Raw genomic sequence first — 16,912 nt, 5'->3', positions numbered from 1 at the left:
TCACAGCAAACGGCTGCTGAGACAGATCTGAGTTCGCCAGCTGAACAGGAAACTGAAGGGCCATCAGTCCCAGAGGTCAACTGTACCCCAACCAACGCAACAGATGAGCAGCAACAATCACCACAGCTACAACACTCACCACAGAAACATTTCCCAGAGAAGCAACACCAACAACATCAAACAAGGAACCAGCAGACACCAGATGAACAGCCAACAACAGCTCTCATGTGTACCATAAAATGTCCTGAATGCTTTAAAGATTATGGAGGCAATTTTATGGAAGCAATGGGAGTCTCGGCATCCAGCTGGACACCTGGTGAGAGACCCACGTTGCCTCCTCCGGGAAGACCCACCATATTACGAGCCAATCAGGTGACTAACAAGCCACTGGTAGGCCTTCCCCATGATCAAGACCCCAGGTGTAGGTAGTCCCGCCTGCCGAGACTTGTCAGCCAATCAGAGGCCAGCAGCTCTTTTGCTCAGCAGCGTCATCAGGGAGGTGGTGGTTGCTGTGGGAAATACACCCAACAGAGGCCCAAGATCGTGGAGTGACCGAGGCCTCAGGTGGGGTGTGTTTTGCAGGGTGGGGGCCATAGTGGAGGGGGTGTAGGGGGGTGAGCAGCAAGGGCAGGGTGTTGGTTCTCAATGGATTCCCCACCCGCTTCCTGATGCCGGATGCTTTAATTAAGCATTGAGGGCCTTCGAACAAGGAACCCCTCTCCACCCCATGCTGGGAGACCACAAGCAGTCCTGCACACGTTTGCATGTCGTGCTCCCCGCATGGTGACAGGCCTGCCAGCTGCTGGGTTAATACCAGCGGCGTCAGAAAGAGGCCCTTAATCAGACATTAATTGCCATTCAAGAGCCTCAGTTGATGGCGGGGCAGGAAGGCCATTCTCGGGCCTTCCCACCGCGGACTTAATTGGGGTGGTGTCGGGAAGGTGGTGGGGTCCCCACCCGCCACCATCCCACCTGATTAAATGCCTTTCCCACCTCCACACTTTTCACACGGGTGTGCATAAAATACCACTCTGTGTGTGAAACGCATGCATTGGAGCAGACAAATTTGAAAGGACAAGAGAGAACAAACTCTTTATGAAAAGAGGATGTTTGGCTAAATACTTTTGTATACTTTAGCTTGCCATATATGTGACCTCTGACATCATGATACGTAAATAAAGGCTTTTGGCAGTAGCCATTTAATGCAGCACATGGAACACATTGGCCAGTGGGTGGAAGCAAGATGTCGGGCAGAAAGCTGCTTCTGGGGACTGAAGGTATCATTCAAATCGCAGGAAGTGGGCTTGGGGAGGTCTTTGCCATCAGGAAGGGGTGTAGCCCAAGGCAGGGGAAGTTTAAATTTTCCCTGTAGAGTCTGGAGTGTCAGAAAAATTCGGCGCTCACCTCTGTTCTCTCCACTTGTTTGTTTCTTTCCTTGCAATTGAAGTCAAAAGCTGGTGAAGATTCCTGCTGCCTTAAATTGCTGCAGACTTTTAAATTACAACCAGAGCACCCACCCTCCCACCTCCATCAATATCAAAATGATAACATTCATCGATGAATTGGGATTAAGTTACAAGAGATGGTTACCAAACTAGCCAATCCCTAACAAGGTGGGAGTTTCTTCCCCCTTATAAGGAATAGTATATATAATGGGTACATGCGATATTGGCTGGATATTGCTCCCCAGGGATCTGCACTGAAGCGTCAGCTTTTCACTATATTGGCAAAGGAATAGACAGCCAAATATCCAAATTTGCTGACAATACCAAGTTAGGTGGTATAGTAAATAGTGTGGATGGGAGGAGAAAGTCACAAACGGACATTGATAGGGCAAAAACTGTAGCAGATGGAGTTCAATGTGGAAAGGCTGTCGACTTTGCAACTGAAGAAAACTGGATGAGAGCACTTTGTAAATGGTAAGGAGCTAGGAACTGTGGATGAGTAGAGAGGTTTAGAGGTCCAAGTACAGAAATCATTAAAAGCTCATGGACAGTTTCAGGCAAACCCCACCTGCCAAGACTGAGGCACACATTATTTCGCCATATGAACATTAAAAGTTTAAAAATTGCACTCTGTGACTGGAAGAACATTTGCATAGTACCAGACAATGTGGAAACAAAGGGAGCCAACCCCTGTTCCTCCAATACACAGACATGGTCAGAGAGTTTTGGTCACATGACTGACTGGCTGTTGCAGAGTTTTTGAACTCCCAACAAAGGATTAGAACAGAGACAAAGCCGTGTGCTCATGGACTGAGAAAATCTCCTCTGCCTGCCTGTCTGTCTGCCTGCCTGCTTCATCTCTTCCAACGGAACTGAATCTTGTGAAAACACGTGAAACTCAAAGAGAGACAGATTTCTACACGAACAAGGTTTAAGACTAATACTGAGCTCCAACGAACCGCAAGACCATATCTTCAATCAAGGACTACAGCAAGCACAAAGCACAGTAACAAGATATTGCCTCAAACTGTTCTACTTATCTTTTCTTCTGTTCTTTTCTATTCATATCTGCATGTTTATATCACGTGTGCATGCTAGTGTGAGCACGTCATATATCCGTAGGTGTGACCCATATTAGAGTTTACGTTTTAAGGTTTTAATAAATTTTCTCTTTCTGCTTTAAACTAAAGAAAGCATGTGTGTGCTCGGTGCTTTGCCTGATAATTGGAAACTGTGAACAAGGATTCACACAAAGGGGAGCTCAAAACACAGTGTGTTTAAAATTAAACCCTGTTACAATGAGACCAGGTAAAGACAGCCAAAGACCTCAAGACATTGCTCACCTGGTCGTAAGAACAGATACAAAAATAATTTAAAAGGCTAATGGAGTGCGGGTGGATTTTATGGGTCCCCCTGAGTTGGGGCCGGTAACGGGAGGCACGGACAATCGTGATAGGAAGCGGGGAGTGGAGGGCCCATCACCTCCCTGTCACCAAACAATATTACCGGGGTGGATAGGCTAACAATGGTCTTCCCGCCCAGAGGCCAATTGAGGCCCTTAAGTGGTCAATTAAGGACCTTCTCCCACTGCCGCTGTGATCTAACCAGTGGCAGGGTAATGCCTCCACCACTTGGGGAGGTGCACTTTGTCAAATGAGCCGCACTCCTTGCGGGTTGGGGGGGACCCTCCTCCATGCACAATTTCTGGCCCATGGAGGACCCCCGCTAGGAACCACTTTACCCCTACCCACAGGAACCCCCTTCCCCTGGACTGCACGACCACCCCCCACGCTCTTTACCAGGGTCTTCTGGACTGATGTCCAGGGTTCCAGCGCTGGACCAAGGCCTCTGCAGTACCGGCAATGGCCATTGCTCTCGGTGGCACTGCTGATACTGCTGAGCTGCCAGTGCTCTGATTGGCCAGCAGCTTTTCAATGCAGGATCCCCATCTTTAAAGTGACAAAGATCCCAGCTTGTGAAACTTAGATTTAAAAAAGACTGGAGGACGCTTCGGGGAGGGGAGAGGGTACACGAAAAGGCAGAAGCAGGTTTTCCCCCTCCTTTTCGGCTGGCACCGGGAGCTGCATCTCCAATGCAAAGTCCTAGCCGTGGGTCTTTATCTCAAGAGAACTTGAATATAAAGGGGTGAAAGTTATGTACAGCTGTACAGAGCCCTGGTTAGAGCCCATCTGGCATACTGCATTCAATTCTGGGCACTGCACCTCAGGAAGGATATATTGGCCTTGAAAGGAGCCCAGTGCAAATTCACTAGAATGATAGCAGGCTTAAAGGGTGAAGTGATGAGGTCAGGTTGAGTGGACTAAGCTTGTATTCCCTTAACTGTAAAAGGGTAATATAGTTGAGATGCTTAAGCTGATCAAAAGTGTTGATAGAGAAAGGGTAGATAGAGAGAAATTATTTCCTCTGCTGGAGGAGTCCAGAACAAGGGGGCATAAACTTAAAATTAGGTCTAGGCCATTCCAGGGTGATGTCAGATAGCACTTCTTAACACAAAGGTTGGTGGAAATCTCGAACTCTTTCCCCTAGAATGCTGTTGAAGTTAGACCAATGGTAAATTTCAAAACTGAGATTGGTAAGAATTTTGTTAGGCAAGGGTATTAAGGGTTACAGAACCATGGCAAGTACATTGAGTTAAGATGCACACTAGCTATGATCTATTTGAATGGTAGAAGAGGAGGGAGGGGCTGAATGGTCTACTCTTGTTCCTATGTTCCTATACTCAATTTATTTGCCACCTATTCTAAAGTACATCCATTCACTTGCAAGCAAATTTCCTGTTCCAATATGCATTGCACTTAGCCATATTAATATCTATCTTCCATTGGCCCAATTATTTAATTTTCCCAGATCACTTTGAACAAAATCAATCTGCCTTACACTGACTAAATAGTCACATAATTTGACTGTGCTGGAATTTTGGCAGAGCAGGAATCTAACCTGTTTTCTGCTCCACTCCACGCATAATTCTGGTTAAAGCATCACTCACTCCAGAAATGTTGGGGCCATTCTACATAGCTTTGGATTGAAGATTCTTGAGCTCATCCACCTGCTCAAGGTAACCTGCAGACAGGATTTCTTTAAGTTGCTTCATAAACAAATGTTTTATTGACTGTTACACTGTATATTTGAACACTAAGCTATGAAGCATGAATCTTGCTCTTTGTCAAGTCATCTTAGTCCCATGACCTAGAGCTCCAATGCTACTTTGTACAAAACATGTTTATGCTTAAGCAACCATGAAATATCCTGTAAAAGAATTATCAAGATCATAGAGTCATTAGTACACAGAATGAAGCCATTCAGCCCAACAAGTCCATGCCTGCTCACTGTACAGCATTCCAGTCAGTCCCATTCCCCTGCTTTATCCCCGTAGCCTTGTAAGTTTTTTTTCCCCTCAAGTGCCCATCCGATTTCTTTTTGAAATCATTCACCCTCTCCACTTCCACCACCCGCATAGGCAGTGAGTTCCAGGTCATTAAAACTCGCTGTGTAAAAACAATCTTCCTCACATCCACCACCCCCACAGCATCTCTTTCCCAAAGATCTTAAATCTGTATCCCAAAGTCCTTGTACCATCAGCCCTGGTTGTCAAACATCTTTTTGTGTATTTGGGGAGTTGAGGGAAAAGGTCATCGGCAAAATTTGGTATATATGTCTGTTTTCCAATATTTTTATTTATCATCTATAATATATAGATATTAATGGGATATATTTGTATTTTAGGAGTTTTTGATATACAGACTTTATGTTTAAAATTACTCTCATTTTCTTAGTATTAGGTTATCATTTCTGTGTTCATAAGAATTTATATCGTGCTTTGCACAACCACCAGACATCTCAAAGTGCTTTACAGCCAATGAAGTACTTTTGAAGTGTAATCGCCGTTGTAGGAAACGTGGCAGTCAATTTGTGCACAGCAAGCTCCCACAAACAGTAATGTGATAATGACCGGTTTTTGTGATGTTGATTGAGGGATAATTATTGGCCAGGAGATTGGGATCACTCTCCTGTTCTTGTTCAAAATAGTGCTATGGGATCTTTTATGTCCATCTGAGGGGCAGACGGAACCTCTGTTTAACATCTCATCCAAAAGACAGCGCCTCCAACAGTGCAGCAATGGAGTGTCCGCCTTGATTTCTGTGTTAGAAATCTTGAAGTGGAACTTGAACCAAGACCTTATGACACAGAAGCAAGAGTGCTATCAACTGAGACACAGCTGACAGGAGATATAAGGATATATTAGGGCGATGACCAAAACTTCGTTCAGAGAGGCAGGTTTTAAGGTACATTGTAAAGGTGGAACGAGGTGGAGAGTTTTAGGGAGGGAATTCCAGACCTGGGGTCCGGGTAGCTGAAGACATGACACCCAATTGTGAGCAATTAAATTCAGGGATGCTCAAGAGGCCAGATGAATGCAGATATCACAGAGGGTTGTGGGGCAGGAGGAGATGACATCGATAGGGGGAGGCCAGGCATGTGTTAGAATAGTCAGGTTTAGAGGTAACATAGTGTCAGGCAAAACCCCACCTGCCAAGACTGAGGCACACATTATTTCATCACATGCACATTAAAAATTAAAATTGCAAGCCCCTGACGAGAAAGGCATTTGCATAGTAACAGACAGTGTTGGAACAAGGGACAAAGGACCATGTTCTGACACATTCAACTAACAATGGATTTTTGATTACCAGACATTGAAGGTGGGGGGAGTTAGCATTCCAGGTTGACTGCTAAGATAACAGAATCCACAAATACAGAACAAGTGGTCAGACCAGTTTTAGTCACATGACTGACTGTTGGAGTTTTTGAATTTGAACTTTTAACAAGGAATTTGAATTCAGAAAGCACCTTTCACCTAGACTAAGAAGACCTCTCTCCTGTCTGCTCTCATCTCACTCTCACCAGCTTTGGAAACCATTGAAGACTTATGAACCCCAAGAGAAAAAAGTCTCCTACAGTGAACAAGGGTTCAGAAGAATACGGGGTCCTTACAAAAAGTAAGAGCTGTCTACAATCAAGGACATTACAGCGAGCTGGAAACAGAAACAGTAACAAGAAAGCCCCACTCCGCCCCCCCCCCCCTTTTAGAGACTGCCTCAAACCTCTCCATTTTATTTTTCTTCTGCTCTTTTCTGTCCCTATTTGCATGAGTGTGTCTTGCGTGCATACTAGCATGGACGTGTCATATACCCATAGGTGTTAACTGTATTAGAGTTTAAGATTAAAGATGAATAAATTTCACTTTTCTCCTTTAAACCGAGGAAAGCCTGTTTATGCTCATTTCTTTGCCTTATAATTGGAAAGCTGTGAACAAGGATTCACAAAGTGGGAGCTCAAAACACAGTGTATTTAAAATTAAACCCTGTTACAAAAAGACCAGGTGAAGACAGTAAAAAGCCACGAGACATCTTTCTCACCTGGTCGTAACAGAAATTTGGGGGCCCGTCTGGGATTTTACCCACAGACAAACGAGTGAAATTGGAAGTGGGAAGTCAAATTGTTCCCAATCAAAAAGAGCAAAATTTCAGTTCAGGTTTTCTTGTGGTTGTGTGTGCTTGAATACTAACATGTCTGCAGCTGAAGCGAATAGCTCTCCAAACCAGGGTGAAGTAACTTGGGATAAGTTAAAAGCACTGTCTATGGAGGAGTTGAGGAAAATGGCTGAGCAGTGTGGTATCACTGTACATGGCAAGGCTAGTAAGTCTGAACTCCTAAGGCTAGTGACCAACCATTTTTCCCTTGAATCTGAAGAAGCAGAAGCAGAAGCAGTGTTAGAAGTAAAAACAGACAGGGTACTGCCAGAAAAGACACAAATGGAACAAAGGAAACTTGAATTAGAGGAAAAAGAGAGAGAGAAGCAGAAGAGGGAGAAAGAGATAGCCTTCCAAAAGGAACGTGAAGAGAATGAAAGGCAGGAGAGAGAGAGTGGAAGAATATTCCAGAAAGAATGCAAAGAAAGAGAGTTAAGGCGGCTTGAGTTAGCTAGGGGGGTGACAGAGTAACCCCAGTGAAAGCATGGCCAATATTGAGGAACACAATTTAGGACTGGGTACGAGATTGCTAAAACTCACTCAGTTAATTCCAAAATTCAATGAGGAAGATGTGGAAGTGTTTTTTGTGTCTTTTGAGAAACTGGCAAGGCAGCTAAAATGGCCAGCTGAGACCTCGTCCCTTTTAATACAAAACAAACTAACTGGAAAAGCCCAAGAGGTTTATTCCTTTTTGCCATATGAGAGTTCATCAAATTATGAACTGACCAAAATTGCTGTTCTCGGGGTATATGAATTAGTACACGAACCCTATCGCCAAATGATTAGAACCCTCAAAAAGTAAGCCAATCAACTTATCTGGAGTTTGAAAGAAGTAAGCAGCCGGCTTTTGACCAGAGGCTGAGAGATTTAAAAATACAGCTCACCGATGAGACTCTCAGAGAAGTAATCCTGTGAGAGGAATTTTAAAACTCTCTCCCATTCTCAATTAAGACCCACGTAGAGGAGCAGCAGGTTCAGGGAGCCTGGCAAGTGGCTGCTCTGGCTGATGAGTTTGCTTTAATTTATAATTCAGTTTCCCAGGGGAGAACCTTTCCTAGTCACCCCCACAAATCCGAAAAGGAGAAAGGGTGGGAAGGTGATAGAAGCCCAGGCTGTCCTGAGAGAGAAAGGAAAGTAGGAGACACATGGGGTCCTCCTCCAGTCAAAAAGGAAGGTGCTGTGAGCAAGACTGAGACCCGGAGACCTGTGTGCTTCCATTGTAATAAGGCAGGGCATTTAAAAGCTGACTGCTGGAAACTGAAGGGGAAACTGGTAGTGTTAATCAGGTCACACCCGCTCAGTGAAGACAAGGGCCTGATGCAAAACACAGAACAAGCTGTGGCTTTAACTGCAGTAAGAGTGCAACCCAGGAAGCTTAGTACAGCCAGTGCAGGGAAAGTTAATAAGATTCCTGAAGGTTATCAGGCTTTTGTGTTTGAAGGAAAAGTAACCCCATATCCCCCGCATGGGGCAAGCAAGCCCATAGTAATTCTCAGGGACATAGGGGCAACAAGATCCCTTTTACTGGGAAAAGGCCTGATCTTTCCCCCCGAGAGTGCAATAAACACCAAAATGATGGTGAGTGGTATTGGAGGGCAGTGTATGCCTGTACCTGTACACCGGCTGCACCTGGAGTGCGACCTAGTTTCGGGACTGGTGACCGTAGGGATTGTCCCTAGTTTGCCCATGGACAGAGTTGACCTGCTCCTAGGTATTGATCTGGCGGGCGTGAAGGTGGTAACCCTCCCCCCGAAGTAGTGAAAGAAAGAGTTAGATATAGTTCTTAGGGCTAATGGGATCGAGGGATACGGGGAGAAAACAGAAACAGGTTACTGAGTTTGGATGATCATCCATGATCATAATGAATGGCAGAGCAGGCTCAAAGGGCTGAATGGCCTACTGCTCCAACTTTTCTATCTTTCTATGAAAGACTGCAGGAGGTCAGAGAGACAGGGCAGTGGCAAGAAACCCTGCAGTTTCCCTGAATTTGGAGTGAATGAGGCCATGATCAAACCAGCTCCCCCAGAAGAGACTGAATTAGCACTGCAGGCAGATGACCATGAGGTCTGTCTGTCTGAGACTTTCTCTGTAAAGTTAGGAGACCCAAGAAATGAATTAAATGGATTTTCCCTCGATGAGGCTCAGCGAGCCGACCCAGTATTGAGAGAGTTAACACAGGCTGCCCAGTCTGAAAGTGAGGCAGAGGGAGTCCCTGACTGCTACTATTTAAAGAATGAGGTACTGATGAGGAAATGGAGTTCTCCTCACAGACCTGAGGGCAAGGAGTGGGCAGTAGTTCACCAGTTAGTGGTGCCACAGAGGTACCAGGGAGAAATATTATGAAGGGCCCACGAGACTACAGTGGCTGTACATGCTGGTATATGAAAGACCAAAGCCTGCATAAGACAGCACTTTGACTGGCCAAAACTCCACAAAGATGTGGTGGAGTACTGCAGGAGTTGCCACATGTGCCAGGTTGAGGGGAAACCCCAACCTACAGTGAAACCTGCACCCCTAAGTCCTGTACCGGTGTTAGGAGGACCCTCCAGCAGAGGGCTGGTGAACTGTAAGGGACCCCTGCCGAGAACAAAAGGGGGCAGGCAGGCACACGGCTGGCAAAAGTTTAGAAAGATAAGGGGAAAAGGTGACCAAGATGGCAGGTTAAAGGAAGTCAGGGAAGAATCCTGGATGAAAACCTTTACTGTCTGGTCAACAAACCCTGCAAAATATGAAAAGTTAGACCCCACATCCTCTTATGTAAATGTAGACCCTAGAAGCACCCCACCGGAGTTGCTAACAATATTTACAGGAACCTACAGAGACAAAGGAGGCACAGAAACCATGAGGGTGATGCTTCACCAAGTCGAAGTGCCACAGGAGAATGCAGCCAAGTCTGCATAAATACCTACAGGTAGGAGTGTGCATACAAGCGTGGGCGCATCATATATCCAGACAACAAAGGGAGAGTAACAAAGACTTCTCCACCACCCCCCCCCCCCCCCCTCCCACAGTCAAAGGAAAAGGGAACCACCCTGAAGTCAAAAGCCTTTGCATGACTCAGAGAGTTCAGGATAGACCTGTCCACTACCAACTCTCCTGAGAAAAAAAGGGGGAATTAAGACAGACCTGGCACCCAGAAAAGACCAATTTTAATAGGCTTTAAGATTGGTGATTGAATGGAAATGAATGAAAGAAATGCATGATTTTTCTTTTTGTATCTTATATTTTTCTCAAACTCTGTAGTGAAATGCGCCATTTTTCTTCAAATCACATTTCATTCCCCTAGGTGTCAGGCAAAACCCCACCTGCCAATGCTGAGGCACATATTATCTTGCCACATGCACATTAAAACTTAAAATAGCAAGCCCCTGACTGGAAAGACATTTGCATAGAAACAGACAGTGTTGGATCAAGGGACAAAGGACCATGCCCTGACACATTCAACCAACAATGGACTTTTGATTACCATATGTTAAAGGTGGGGGGAGCTCGCATTCCAGGTTGACTGCTAAGATAGCAGAGTCCACAAACACAGAACAAGTGGTCAGACCAGTTTTAGTCACATGACTGACTGTTGGCATTTTTGAATTTCAACTTCCAACATGGAATTTGAACTCAGAAAGAACTTTTCTCCTCGACTAAGAAGACCTCTCTCCTGTCTGCTCTTATCTCACTCTCACCAGCTTTGGAAACCATTGAAGACTTATGAATCCCAAGAGAGAAAAGTCTCCGACAGTGAACTGGGGACTAGGGTTAAGAAGAGTACTGGGCCCCAATGAAAAGTAAGAGCTGTCTACAATCAAGGACTCTACGCCGAGCTGAAAACACGAACAGTAACAAGAACCCCACCACCCCCCCTTTAGAGACTGCCTCAAACCTCTCCATTTTATTTTATTTCTGCTCTTTTCTGGCTCTATTTGCATGAGTGTATCACGTGTGCATACTAGCGTGGGCGCATCATATATCCATAGGTGTTAACTGTATTAGAGTTTAAGATTAAGGTTTAATAAATTTCACTTTTCTCCTTTAAACTGAGGAAAGCCTGTTTATGCTCATTTCTTTGCCTTAAAATTGGAAAGCTGTGAACAAAGATTCACAAAGTGGGAGCTCAAAATACAGTGTATTTAAAATTAAACCCTGTTACAATAAAACCAGGTGAAGACAGTAACAGACCCCCAGACACCTTTCTCACCTGGTCATAACAATAGGCATGGATGAGGGTTTCAACAGCAGATGAGTTGAGGCAGAGGCGGAATTGGATGATGCTACAGAGGTGGAAATTGATGGTTTTAGTGGTTGTGTGGTTATGTGGTTGGAAGCTCATCTTGGGGTCAAATATGACACCGAGGTTGCAAACTGTCTGGTTCAGCCACAGACAGTTGTTAAAGAGAGGGATCGGTTGGTGGCTCGGAAGCAGAGTTTGTTGTAGGGACCGAAGACAATGACCTTGGTTTTTCCAATATTTAATTAAAGGAAGTTTCTGCTTATCCAAGATTGGATGTTTGACAAGCAGTCCAACAAATTAGAAACAGTGGAGGGGCTAAGAGAGGTGTGATGAGGCAGAAGTGGGTGTCATCATTGTACATGTGAAAACTGACGTATTTTCAGATGATGTTGCCGATGGGGCAGCATGTAGACGAGAAATAGGAGGGGGTCAAAGATAGATCCTTGGGAACACCAGAGATGAATTTGTGGGAGTGGGAAGAGAAATCATTGATGGCGATTCTCTGGCTAAGATTAGATAAATAAGAATGGAACCAGACAAGTTCATTCCCACCCAGCTGGATGATGGTGGATAGACTTGCAGGAGGATGGTAGGGTGAACTGTATTAAAGGCTGCAGACAGGTCAAGAATGATGAGGAGGGTTCGTTTACCTTTGTCACAGTTACAGGATGTCATTTGAGACTTTGATGAAAGCTAGTTTGATACTGTGGCAGGGGCGGAAACCTGATTGCAGGGATTCAAACATGGAGTTCTGGGAAAGTTAAGCATGAATTGGGAGGCGACAATGTGTTCAAGGACTTTGGAGAGGGCGGGTGGTAGTTTGCAAGGTCAAGGGTTGGCTTTTTAAGGAGAGGTGATGATGGCAGATTTGAAGGCGAGTACGACAGAATTTGAGGAAAAAGAACCATTAACAATATCAAATATCGTGGGAGCCCAGGCAGTGAAGTTGGGTTGTCAGTAGTTTAGTGGGAATAGGATTGAGAGAGCAGGAGGTGGGTCTCAAGGACAAGATGAGCTTAGAGAGGCCCGAGGGAAGATAGGAGAGAATCTAGAGAAAGATGCTAGTTCAGGACTAGGGCAGGGGCTTGGGGGAGGAGACTTAAAGGAAATTTGGCCCAGTGGGCTAGGGAGAGGGAGGGAAGTGGCAGAGGCAGTTGAGCAGATAGTTTCAGTCTTTTGTTTAGAGATACAGCACTGAAACAGGTCCTTCGGCCCACCAAGTCTGTGCCGACCAACAACCACCCATTTTATACTAATCCTACACTAATCCCATATTCCTACCGCATCCCCACCTGTGCCTATATTTCCCTACCACCTACCGATACGAGGGGCAATTTATAATGGCCAATTTACCTATCAACCTGCAAGTCTTTTGGGTTGTGGGAGGAAACCTGAGCACCCGGAGAAAACCCACGCAGACACAGGGAGAACTTGCAAACTCCACACAGGCAGCACCCAGAATTGAACCCGGGTCCCTGGAGCTGTGAGGCTGCGGTGCTAACCACTGCGCCACTGTGCCGCCCATCGTGGTGATAAAGAAATCATGAGCTCCCAGCACTTGTTGTTGGAGGCGAGGGTGAAGTAGACTGGGGAAAGGGTTTTAAGAAGGCAGTTTTCAGTAGAGAAAAGAAGCTGTGGGTTATATTTGTATTCCACGATGATCCTGGAACAGTGAGCAGTTTTTGTAGGTGAGAGCAGAAACTGATGCTGCTTTATGTGGTCCAGCCAGATCTGACATTGAATGGTGAAACCAGCTGTCCGCTATATCTGTTCAAGTGTGTGTCCCTTGGGCTGAAGGGAGCAGAGATAAGAGGGGATGGTCATGGTGAGAAGGAGTGATGGTCTTAATGGGGATGAGGTCATCGAAGGTGAGGGTGTGGTTCAGAAGATCGGTAGCTGCAGAATTGTTGTGGTAAACGAAAGACCAAGTCATTTGTGATTTTGAAAGTGCAGTTTGTAAGTGAATTAGGGAACAATTGTTTTCCCTGTGAGGAAAGGTAATCATGGTGATTTTAATAGACAATGCTGCTGTCATTCCTTGTTTGTTTTAGAGTCATAGAGATATACAGCACAGAAACAGGGCCTTTGGCCCATCGTGTCTGTGCCAGCCATCAAGCACCTAACTATTCTAATCCCATTTTCCTGCACTTGGCCCATAGCCTTGTATGCTATGGCATTTCAAGTGCTCATCTAAATACTTCTTAAATGTTGTGAGGGTTCCTGCCTCTACCACTTCTTCAGGCAGTGTGTTCCAGATTCCAACCGCCCTCTGGGTGAAAAAGTTTCTCCTCAAATCCCCTCTAAACCTTTTGCCCCTTACCTTAAATCTATGCCCCCTGGTTATTGGCCCCTCCGCTAAGGGAAAAAGTTTCTTCCTATCTATCCTATCTATGCCCCTCATAATTTTGTATACTTCAATCAGGTCCCCACTCAGCCTTCTCTGCTCTAAGGAAAACAACCCTAGCCTTTTCAGTCTCTCTTCATAGCTGAAATGCTCCAGCCCAGGCAACATCCTGGTGAATCTCCTCTGCACCCTCTCCAGTGCAATCACATCCTTCCTATAGTGTGGTGCCCAGAACTGTACACAGTACTCCAGCTGTGGCCTAACTAGCGTTTTATATAGCTCCATCATATCCTCCCTGCTCTTATATTCTATGCCTCGGCTAATAAAGGTAAGTATCCCATATGCCTTCCTAACCACCTTATCTACCTGTGCTGCTGCCTTCAGTGATCTCTGGATAAGTACACCAAGGGCCCTCTGACCCTCTGTACTTCCTAGGGTCCTACCATCCATTGTATATTCCCTTGCCTTGTTAGTCCTCCCAAAATGCATCACCTCACACTCCTCAGGATTAAATTCCATTTGCCGCTGCTCCGCCCATCTTACCAGTCCATCTATATCATCCTGTAATCTAAGGCTTTCCTCCTGACAATTTATGACACCACCAATTTTCATGTCATCTGCGAACTTACTGATCATACCTCTTATATTCACACAGCACAGTGGCGCAGTGGTTAGTACCGCAGCCTCACAGCTCCAGCGACCCGGGTTCAGTTCTGGGTACTGCCTGTGCGGAATTTGCAAGTTCTCCCTGTGACCGTGTGGGTTTCCGCTGGGTGCTCCAGTTTCCTCCCACAGCCAAAGACTTGCAGGTTAATCGGTAAATTGGCCATTGTAAATTGCCCCTAGTGTAGGTAGGTGGTAGGAGATTGGTGGGGATGTGGTCGGGAATATGGGATTGACGTAGGGTTAGTATAAATGGGTGGTTGTTGGTCGGCACAGACTCGGTGGGCCGAAGGGCCTGTTTCAGTGCTGTATCTCTAAATAAAATAAATAAATCATTAATGAACACTACAAACAGCAAGGGTCCCATCACCGATCCCTGTGGTACACCACTGGCCACAGGCTTCCACTCACAAAAACAACCCTCGACCATCACCCTCTGCCTCCTGCCACTAAGTCAACTTTGGATCCAATTTGCCAAATTGCCCTGGATCCCATGGGCTCTTACCTTTTTAACCAATCTCCCATGTCGGACCTTATTAAAAGCCTTACTGAAGTCCATGTAGACTACATCAACTGCTTTACCTTCATCTACTCATCTTGTCACCTCCTCGAAAATTTCAATCAAGTTAATTAGACATGATCTCCCCCTGACAAAGCCATGCTGCCTCTCCAACTGGAGATTAATCCTGTCCCTCAGAGTTTTTTTCCAATAGTTTCCCTACCACTGATGTTAGACTCACCAACCTATAATTACCTGGTTTATCCCTGCTACCCTTCTTGAATAATGGTACCACATTCGTTGTCCTCCAATCCTCTGGTACCTCTCCTGTGGCCAGACAGAATTTGAAAATTTGTGTCAGAGCCTCTGCTGTCTCCTCCCTTGCCTCACATAACAGCCTAGGATACATCTCACCTGGGTCTGGGAATTTATCCACTTTGAAGTCCGCTAAAACAGCAAATACTTTCTCCCTTTTAATGCTAATATGTTCAAGTATATCACAATCCCCCTCCCTGATCTCTACACCTACATTGTCCTTCTCCATAGTGAACACAGATGAAAAATAATCATTTGAAACCTCACCTATGTCCTCCGGCTCCACACACAGTTTGCCACTTTGGTCCCTAATGGGCCCTACTCTTTCCCTGGTTATCCTCTTGCCCTTAATATACTTATAAAACGCCTTAGGATTCTCCCACAGGAGCACTTGAACAATGTGGGAAAGAATTTTGTGCTCTCTTTCTCCCTATATTTAGCTGTTTAGTCTATCTTCTCTGTATTTTCTAGGTCAGATTGACAGAACTGATCTTTATGGAAAGTAAGAGTATAAATGTCAGTGAAGTCTTGAATTCCAACTTAGCTCTGATTAGTAGCCTCCCTTTTACTACAGTATTTTGGTTATCAGATTCTTGGAATAACTTATACCTGTCATTCATAAGCCATATCTACGTACATGTATTACCCACAATAGCAGGTGTTAGCGTTGGCATTGTTCCAGCTGTATCTGTCAAAGAATTGCCAAGTTTTGGACCAGCCGTCACTAGTTGGGAGGCAAGAATCTCACGTGGGTTGTTAGATTCCTTGTTGACTTCAGCAATTACTGTGTTGGTTCCTTCAGATGACCTCAGAGTCTCATGAACTGTTGACTGTGATAGCAAGTAGGAGTGAAGTGGAGTCTGGGTGATAGCTGAGAGAACAGAGAGAAACTTAGCAACTGGCTGAAAATTAAAGCTACCTTTCCAAGAGCACCTGAAGATTTTAACAGCTTTCTAATAACATTCACTGATACAGAGTGTACATGAAGTGTAGGGAACTCTTGCAGAAATGGTGCTTAAATAAGAACACCTGAAAATAAATACTTTGAAATGCTTTTCTTTCAGAATACAACAACAGGCATGCAACATAATTTTTCCAATGAAGTAGCAGGGTTGTCTTTGGTTTATGTTAGCATTTAAACTTTAGAGCGCAGTGATGCAGTTTTAGAGTTTTATTGTTTTACCACTGGACAATTAGCAAGTTTAAGAGGGAGACAGAAAGCAGGAAACTACAGGCCAGTTAGCTTAACATCTGTCTCAGGGAAAATGTTAGAAGCTTTTATTAAAGATGTTATAGCAGGACATTTAGAAAAATTCAAGGTAATCAAGCAGAGTCAACATGGTTTTGTGAAAGGGAAATCATGTTTCACTAATTTATTGGAGTTCTTTGAGGGAGTTACATGTGCTGTGGATAAAGGGGTACTGGTGGATGTATTGTACTTAGATTTCCAGAAGGTATTTGATAAGGTGCCAGATCAATGTTATTGCAGAAAATAAAAGCTTATGGTATAGGGGATAACATATTGGCAGGGATAGAAGTATAGTCAGGCCAAGAAATATAAGGAAGGATAGTGTACCATGTTCAATCTCACATAGGATCTAATTTTGTTGCTCTTTGATTTGGCCCATTTACATACATAAACCTGATTGGAGAGGTTCAAACATGCAGTCAGATGGGCACAGTTTTGAAAGGCAACAACAGGTTCAAGAACTTTGCAAAGGTAGGTGAGGCAGTAATTTCCAAGGATAGAGGGTCAAGTGTGTGTTTTTTGAGGAAAGGGTGATGATGACAGCTTTGAACAGAAATGAAACAATACCTGAGGAGATGGAACCATTTACAACATCAGCTAGCATGGAGGCCAGGAAGGGA

The 16,912-nt window shown here is 44.8% G+C and overlaps 1 protein-coding gene across 4 annotated transcripts in view; it reads right to left on the bottom strand.

Annotated features, from left to right (window-relative positions):
• The window catches only part of LOC137368770 (uncharacterized), a 244,694-nt gene that overhangs the window by 37,552 nt on the left and 190,230 nt on the right, over positions 1-16,912 (bottom strand). For all 4 annotated transcript variants that reach the window (XM_068028966.1, XM_068028968.1, XM_068028967.1 and 1 more), the window contains one exon: positions 15,681-15,914. In XM_068028966.1, coding sequence (XP_067885067.1) covers positions 15,681-15,914 — 234 coding nt within the window. The remainder of the gene's footprint in view (positions 1-15,680; positions 15,915-16,912) is intronic.

Source organism: Heterodontus francisci, chromosome 4 (genome assembly GCF_036365525.1).
Source record: "Heterodontus francisci isolate sHetFra1 chromosome 4, sHetFra1.hap1, whole genome shotgun sequence".
Lineage (NCBI taxonomy): Eukaryota > Metazoa > Chordata > Chondrichthyes > Heterodontiformes > Heterodontidae > Heterodontus > Heterodontus francisci.
This window is presented reverse-complemented; position numbering and strand designations above follow the sequence as displayed.